General features: G+C 36.5%; 1 protein-coding gene across 1 annotated transcript; it reads right to left on the bottom strand.

The window, feature by feature from the left end:
• Window positions 1-86: 86 nt before the first annotated feature.
• Window positions 87-8,259, bottom strand: LOC136848120 (uncharacterized). Its single transcript, XM_067120357.1, has 4 exons — window positions 8,101-8,259; window positions 1,876-2,018; window positions 1,603-1,694; window positions 87-1,302 (listed from the first exon to the last, which is right to left on the bottom strand). The coding sequence occupies exons 1-4, from the start codon at window positions 8,152-8,154 to the stop codon at window positions 644-646; spliced, it is 948 nt and encodes a 315-aa protein (XP_066976458.1). The 5' UTR covers window positions 8,155-8,259; the 3' UTR covers window positions 87-643.
• Window positions 8,260-8,566: the final 307 nt, after the last annotated feature.

The raw sequence follows: 8,566 nt of genomic DNA, 5'->3' as shown, positions 1-8,566 counted from the left end.
TGTCCTTATACCAGTAAGGCAGATTATATCATATCATATGAAGGAAGATAAAACACATTTTGAACATGTCAAAATATATTATGAGCTTTCGTTACAAAAGAAATTCTAACAAATTATGTAATATACAGAACATAAAAATTCTGATAAAAAGTAGTGCTATGCATAAAAAATATTGCTGTGCATAGACAGGCTATAATAATTTGCATGAGTAACAAATTGTAACACTTAGTAAAAAGATATGTAATATACAATTAATTCTAATAAAAAGAAGTGTCAATAAAAATCCATGTCTTAACAAATTTCAGTTAGATAAAGATTAAATCGGAACACTAAAAGTGAAATTTGTTGTAAACAACATTCGTATTAAAACTAGCATATATAAGAGCACCATTTGCACATAAATAATACACAAAATACAATGCATATAAAAAACGTACTTCCACACATCCAAAGAATAAATACAAAACAATATGTACATAGATATCACAGTTGAGAGTTATTAACAATGTAATAGAAACATATTTTATCTAAGGTTCTATTTACATTTCAGTAAGTAATCTGCTGAGCAAAATACTAAACGAATTTGTCACAAATGATTGCAAAGGTTTACAAAAGATATTCTTCGTCCTCACTCTTGCATCTCCTACTTTCTACTTTTCTGATCAACATTCAGAACAACAACATTAACATTACGGCGAGAAACGTTATCAAAGAAGCCCCTGATGGCTGGTACATAATGCCTCTCCCAGTCACTGAGAGACAAACCATTCTCGATCTTGTACAGAAAAACGACCTTCTGGACGTAGGTTCTTCGCACGACCTGCTCCAACTGCCCCAAACATTCCTGGAACCAGCGGTTGCGGTTCGCCTGCGTGTCACTCTGGAGGCCATCTGCAAAGTCATCGCCCCTTCTGCTGAATCCCCCGGTGCCCTTCCTGTATTCATTCCTCGACGTCTGACGCAAATGCCGGACTAGGTTCTGACTCCCGGCGTTGTCCTCGAAACTCTTCCCAGAGTAGAACTGCGCGAACATGTTGACGACCAGCGGGTCGTGGACGTGGAGCCTCGACTTGTGGACGGCTATCGTCCCCGGGACAGCCCTGTCCTCTGGAAGCGCCCTGTTGAACGCCCCCACCTGTCTTCTGTCATGGTATGCGCTGGAGAAAGGGTACTTGTCCGTCAAAACTTTCGACACGCCAAAGGGCCTCACCGCCGCGCAGTCCACGACCTGAGCGAGCACTGTGCTGTACCCTCGGTAGGCGTCGTCCATAATGTCGCCTTCATGGAATTCCAGGGTGAATTCTGCAGAGAATAAATAAATCAGCACTTCATATACAAGCACCAAAAATAATATTTTAAAATTAAATCTCCAATTAATCTAAAATCAACTACAACTTTACTTGTAATCAGTCAAAAAATTTTATTACAGGTCAGGGCTATTCAGCAATGAAGATACGATAACAAATTCATATGGGACATTTCAGAAAGCCATTACTTAAAATAAAAATAAAAGGAATTACCACCAGAATGAAACTATCATCATTGCACCAGTGATGCTCTCAAATCTTTAGCATGCAATAATTGAAAAAATAGAATACTTACTTGGACGTTTGGCAGAAGGGCACGCAGTCAGATGGCATATATACTCAGGGCCTGGTGTGAATCCTTTCTTGCAGTAGATGCAGAGAGTTTTGCTGCAAAGAAGAAACAAACCTCATTACATACATTCTCATCTTAGAGACGGTCACGTTACTTTTATATTAATTACTAAGGATACATAATCAAAGACGAACTCTTGAATATGGAATCACACACATTTAAAAAGCAAACAAAATATACATCCTCAAAGAGCATGTAAAATCTAGAGACACAAACCTCATTTCCATGTCAGCATTTGCCGCTCCAGAGCTTGCACAGTTTCTGCCGGTTCCTGCGACGGGAAGAGGAACGCTAACGGGATCCCTTCTTCCACGTACAAAGTGACGAGGGCAAGAAGAGAGACGCCTTCCCGACCAATCCTGCAAGAAAAAAGAGAATTTAAAACTCAAAAATACGCAACATTGCAATTATAAGCACTAGCATAAATGTCAATGATTCGTGAAATTCCAGCAGAATAAACAAAGTAAGAAAAGACTGACGTGAATTCCCAGTGTTAAAGAAAAGAGAATCCTGGAAAATATGAACAAACTTACAGCTGAAAGTGACCAAAAATATGGCAAGGAAGAGAACATTTAAAGCATGAGCCTATGGCTAGAAAAACTAAAGAGCTGCAACACTATGTCATACAATATTCGCCACAAATAAAAAAGGAAACAGCTTGATGTACCCAGTGCGTTTTGCCGTTTCTATGACAGATATCGTGTAACACCATTGTTGTCAATGCGAGAATTTTTATTTTCTACTGATAATTTACAAAGTGCCTGGTTCAAAACAAAATCACTATTGTCCCATCATTGTGAAGGAAACTGAAATGAACAAAAACTCACCGACATTTAATGACAGCAGAAGATAAGCCAGCTAAAAGTGACGTCTGGCCAAGAAGGAGCGGAGAACAAAACTCCAGAATTAAGTTGAGTATTTAAATGCAACAGAACAATACTAAGCAGGAAGACATGAAAAACGACGAAGACGGACCATTAGAAGAAGAAAATAAATAAAAGAAACTGCAAGTTTCTTGAATGAAAAATGTAAAAACCTGATTGAATGCTTGCTCCGAGAACCCCCAGCAGAGAAACCAAGAAGAATCTCTGACAACGCAAAGGAAGCCAGAAATCCTTTAAATGGCAACCAAGAGCCTCTCACAGCCTCCTATACTCAGATATTCAGGAGTCAGCATATGTAGAACCAAGAAAATAAGGACACAGCCTTTATAAATCATCTCGTCATATATCAACCCTGTTTTTTTTTATCAAACAAAAAATGACTGAAACAGTGTTAAGTTCTGTTAAAAATAACCTGAAATTCAAAATGACAATAATAATGCACAGGAAAACCGAGATCTGTAGGCTACAGTTGATTTCAAAATGTCAGAAGCACAGCTTGGCACTGCAGCCAAGAGAGTAATTTCAAATCTGGTTTTCTATTCTCTGTAACACTTTTCTGAGAGTGCCTGTAGTTCAAAATGCACTCAGCATTGCCAAGTCAAAGATGGAGAAACTGAAACCAACGGAAACTCACTGACATTTAACGACAGCACGAGGCAAGTCAGGCGAAAAGGCCGTCTGGCCGAGAACGTCTAGTAAAAGAGAAAACTCTGGAATTAAGAACAATATTTAAAGTACTGACAAATAAGATAAATGACTTGATAAAGAGTAAAACACGGTACTGCAACACAAAAATACTAGAAGCTGAGAAAGATATGAAAAAAACAATGAAGACTGCCCATCAGGGGGGAAATAAATCAGAGAAAACTCAAGCTTCCTTAATGAAAAATGTACACACCAAGAACCCTAGCAGAAAAACCACGAGGACCCCTGTGAAAACACAAAGGAAGACATAAATCCTTTAAAGGATATCCCGTGTCTCTCATAGCATCCTACACAGACGTTCAGGGCACGGCATAAGTAAAACCAAGAATGAATGAGCCTAAAATCCATATTACAAATATCAACAGTGTTTTTTCTAAAATAAATTACTGATACCGTATTAAGGTCCATGAAAAAAAACCTTAAATATAAAAAGATTATAATAATGCACAGGAAAACCCAAATATGTAGAATTGATATCAAAATAGAAACAGCTTGGCACTGCATCAACGAGAGTGAATGCAAAACTGGTTTTCTGTTCTCTACTACATTTTTCTGAAAGTGCCTAGTTCAATATACAACCAGTATTAACCAGTCAATGTGAGAGAAACTGAAACCAATGGAAACTCACTGATATTTAATAACATGAGATAATCTAAGTGAAAAAACCGCCTGGCCGAGAAGAGCAGAGAAAGAGAAAAGTGAATTAAGAACAGCACCTAAAGTACTGATAATTAAGAAGAATGACTTTATATATAGAAAAATAATTACTGCAACACAAAAACACTAAGTAGGTAAAGACATTAATAACAGTGAAGGTAAACTATCAGGAAGTGAAAAGACACAAAAGAAAACTGCAAGTTGACTATATGAAAATTATTAAAAAACATAACCCCCAGCAGAGGAAACGTGAAGAATCCTACGGAAACAAGGAAGCCAGAAATCCTTTAAAGGATAACCAAGAGCATCCTACCCAGCATTCAGGACATGGTAAGTGTAACATCCAGAATAAAGGAGGCATTTTATAAAATCATATCACCAAGTTATCGGCCGTGTTTTTTCTAACAAAAGTGACTGAAACCGTATTAAGTTCTGAGAAAAATAACCTGAAATGTAAAATTATATAAATAACGCATAGCAAAACAGAGATATGCACAATTTCTAAGTATCAGAAACACAGGTTTTTGGCACTGCACTCAAGAGCGTGAATGTAAAATTGAGTTTATATCCTCTATAACACTTTTCTAAGCGTCTGGTTCAAAATACAGTCATTATTGCCCCATTAATGTGAAAGAAACTGAAACCAACGGAAACTCACATCTTTCATGACAACATAAGACAAGCCAGGTGAAAAGGCTGTCTAGCCGAGGAGGACTAGTAAGAGAAAACTCCAGAATTAAGAACAGTAGCCTATCTGAAGTACTGATGGACAAGATGAGTGACTTAATAAAGAGAAAAATACAGTATTGCAACACAAACATAATAAAAACAGGGAAAGACATGAAAAACATCGAAGACAACATATCAGAAGGTGAAACCTAAGAAAACTGCAAGTTTCTTCAATGAAAAACGCAAAAAAACGAGAACCCTCAGCAAAAAAATAATAAAAAATAAAAACACCCATGAAGAACCCTATGTAATCACGAAGACAGAAATCCTTTAAATGATAACCAGGAACCTCTCACAGCATCCTACACATGCATTCGGAACACAGGCAAAAATAAAACCAAGAATACAGGGAGACAGTTTACAAAAATCATATCACCAAATAGCCTATCAAGCGTGTATTCTAAAAAAAAAAAAAAAAAAAAAAAACGAAACCTATTAAGTTCTGTGAAAAAACCTGAAATATAAAATTATATAAATAATACACAGGAAAACAGATATGTAGGCTACAATTTATTTCAAAATATCTGATACACGGCTCGGTACTGCAGTCAAGAGAATAAATGCAAAACTTATTTTCTTTCTTCTATAACTTTTCTAAGAGTTCTGGCTCAAAATACAATCAGTATTGTCGTATCATTGTAAAAACAAACTGAAAAATAATAATTTTGTAACATCAATACGTCTAGACCTAAGTGTATCGTACATGAGCATATGGTAAGACTGAAAATGGATAGGCATCTGACGACGATACACCATCAAAACTTTAGGTCAAGAAAACTCAACCAAAAAAGAAATTCTGTGCCAAGACAATTTGGAGCCCCAAGTCCCTTCGAACAAGAAAAAGTCTTACTGGTAGGCTATCCTAATTAAAAAAGAATAATTTCTGGACTACCAAAGACCTCATAAGAATAAAAATAGAAGAACAAAGTCTCATTATGAGACCAAGGAAAGACTGAAATAAAGCCAGTTTACGCTAAAAAAAGCAATATACAACAAATGTTTTATAAATAAACCTAAAAATTCTTGATATTTACGGACAAGGTAAATCAAAAATCGAAAATAGAATAGGCTACATGCCGAAGCATATATCGATAAAGAACAGAAAAACGAAATGTAATGACAACAAAATAATGAAACAGTGATGCAACAAAGGCATTGGAAGATCGAGTAGGAATCTAGGTCACCTTATGTTTAAACTGAGAACACCCGGAAGCCTAGACGTCCGAACCTCATCCTAGATACAGGAAGGATGCCTATCCTTTACAGAACATTACCTACAACTACAAGTGCCCTGTCTTCATAGTCCTAAAAGCAAACAAACTACACTTTTAAATCCATATCCTATTGATCCTATAAAGTCAACAAAGAAGAGAAACTTTAAACACACTACAAAAACAAACACTGACTTTAATAAAAAAAAAAAAAATGTAAGGTTCAGAAAATCGGTGCCAAGTAGACTATGTTTTCTTGTACCGGTAAATAAGCACTTTTTACCTGAACAGTGAAAAACATTACCTGCAATTAGCGCTAACTCTGCAGGCACGACACTGAGAGTTATATACAGAGTTGCTCTCGTAGGTAAGTGATAACACTTCAAATTCTTGGCAAAACACAGGGTGAAGTACAGGCACTCAGTAACAGAGTAAAGTAGAAACACTGTCGTGCAAAATTCGAAATCTAATCAACACGTGCCCCTAAAATGTTAATAAGTCAATATACATGAAAAGGCCGCCTAGCTGAGAACTAGTAAGAGAAAACTCCGGAATTAAGAACACTAGCCTACCTAAAGTGCTGACGGAAAAGATGGGTGACTTAATAAAGAGAAAAATACAGCACTGCAACATAAATATAATGAAAGCAGGGAAAGATATGAAAAACATCGGAGACAACATACCAGAAGGTGAAATCTAAGAAAACTGCAAGTTTCTTTAGTAACAGGGGCAGAAACCTAGCACCCCTTGTAAAAAAATTAATTAAATAAATAAACCATGAGGAACCCTATGAAAACACAAAGTAAGATAAAAATCCTTTAAATGAAAACCAAGAATTTCTCACAGACATTCGGGATATGACAAAAGTAAAACGAAGAATAAAGGGAGACACTTTACAAAAGCCAGATCACAAAATATCAACCCTGTTCTAAAAAAAATAAATGAAACCGTTTAAAGTTGTGAAAATAAAGTGAAATATAAAATTATATAAATACATAGGAAAACAGAGATAAGTACAATTTATTTCAAATATCTGATACACAGATTGGTACTGCAGTCAAGAGAATAAATGCAAAATTTATTTTCTTCCTTCTACAATCAGAGTTGTCCCATCATTGTGGAACAGAAAAATGATAATTGTGTAGCACTAATACATTTATTTATTTGTTTATGAATTTATTTATTTGTTTATGCATTTATTTTTTGTTTATGCATTTATTGACTTATTTGCGCATTTAATAGACCTCAGTGTATCGATTGAGATAATGGTACATGAATATATGGTGAGACTGAAAATGGATCAACATCTGTCGACGATTCATCATCAAAACTTTAGGTCAAGAAAACACAACCAAAAAAGAAATTCTGTGCCAAGACAATTTGGAGCCCGAAGTCCCTTCGAAGAAGAAAACGTGTGACTGGTAGGCTATCCTAATTAAGAAAGAATAATTTTTGGACCATCAAAGACCTCATAAGAACGGAAATAGAAGAACAAAACCTCATTATGAGACCAAGAAAAGACCGAAATAAAGCCAATTTAAACTACAGAGCAATGTATAACAAATGTGTTTAAATAAACCAAAGAATTCTTCATATTTAAGGAAAAGGTAAATCAAGAATCGAAAATAAAACAGACTACATGTCGAGGCATATATCGATCAAGAACAGAAAAACGAAATATAATAACAACAGAATAATGAAACAGTGATGCAACAAAGGAACTGGAAGATCGAGTAGGAACATCCGGAGGCCTAAACGTCCTAACCTCATCCTAGATACGGGAAGGATGCCTATCCTTTACAGAACATTACCTACGACTAAGTGCCCTGTTTTCATAGCCCTAAAAGCAAACAAACTACACCCTTAAATCCGTATCCTATTGATCCTATGAATTCAACAAGGATGAGATACCTTAAACACACCACAAAAATAAACACTGATTTTAATACAAAAAAAAATGTAAACTTCAGAAAATCGGTGCCAAGTAGGCTATGTTTTCTTGTACCAATATGTATAAGCACTTACCCCAACAGTTAAAAACATTGTCTGATTAGCGCTAACTCTGCAGGCATGACACTAGAAGAGCTACAGAGTTGCTCTGGTAAGTGTTAACACTTCAAAGAGTTGGCAAAACACAGGGTGAAGTACAAGCACTCAGTAATAAAGTAGTAAAACAATGTCGTGCAAAATTCGAAATCTAATAAACACAAGACCCTAAGATGTTAATAGCAGTCAATATACATGAATAAACTTACCTTCACAGAAAGATCCTGCTGCGATGGGATGATGATGTGACGTACGGTCGCCATACTTGATCTGCCGGAGATGTAAAACAGAAACACTGATGACACTGGAGGTAGGCAAGAGAGTATGACACTCGTGACCTTTCAATGTGCTGGCTGGCGACAAACTGATGCTGGCCCGCTGGGCTTGGGTGGCAGGCGGCGAAGGCGGACCCAACGCGCTCGTCCCTGATAGGTTCTCAGCAACGACGTAGCCCCGCCTTCCAAAACCCCTTCCACCAATCAGCGTCGCTCGAAAGCCCGCGATGAAAGCTCTCGACAACGTAGCATCGTAATTTTCCCGCCAACCTGATAATGATGTCGAGAATATACAATCTAAGATGAAGTAAATTTTTAGCTGATGATGAATAAAAGTCAAAGGTAATGTAATATTGAAACCATGCCTCCTCGATCTTTTAAGAAATTTTTTTTAGAGAAA

This window comes from Macrobrachium rosenbergii, chromosome 18 (assembly GCF_040412425.1).
Source record: "Macrobrachium rosenbergii isolate ZJJX-2024 chromosome 18, ASM4041242v1, whole genome shotgun sequence".
Lineage (NCBI taxonomy): Eukaryota > Metazoa > Arthropoda > Malacostraca > Decapoda > Palaemonidae > Macrobrachium > Macrobrachium rosenbergii.
Note: the sequence above shows the minus strand (reverse complement) of the source record. Positions and strands in the feature narration are given on the sequence as shown.

Coding starts and splice junctions, on each gene's coding strand:
- LOC136848120 (XM_067120357.1), bottom strand. CDS start 8,154: ATGGCGACCGTACGTCACATCATCATCCCATCGCAGCAGGATCTTTCT. Junction 2,019..8,100: donor AGCAGGATCTTTCTGTGAAG/GTAAGTTTATTC, acceptor TTTTTCTTGCAG/GATTGGTCGGGAAGGCGTCT. Junction 1,695..1,875: donor AATGCTGACATGGAAATGAG/GTTTGTGTCTCT, acceptor TCTTCTTTGCAG/CAAAACTCTCTGCATCTACT.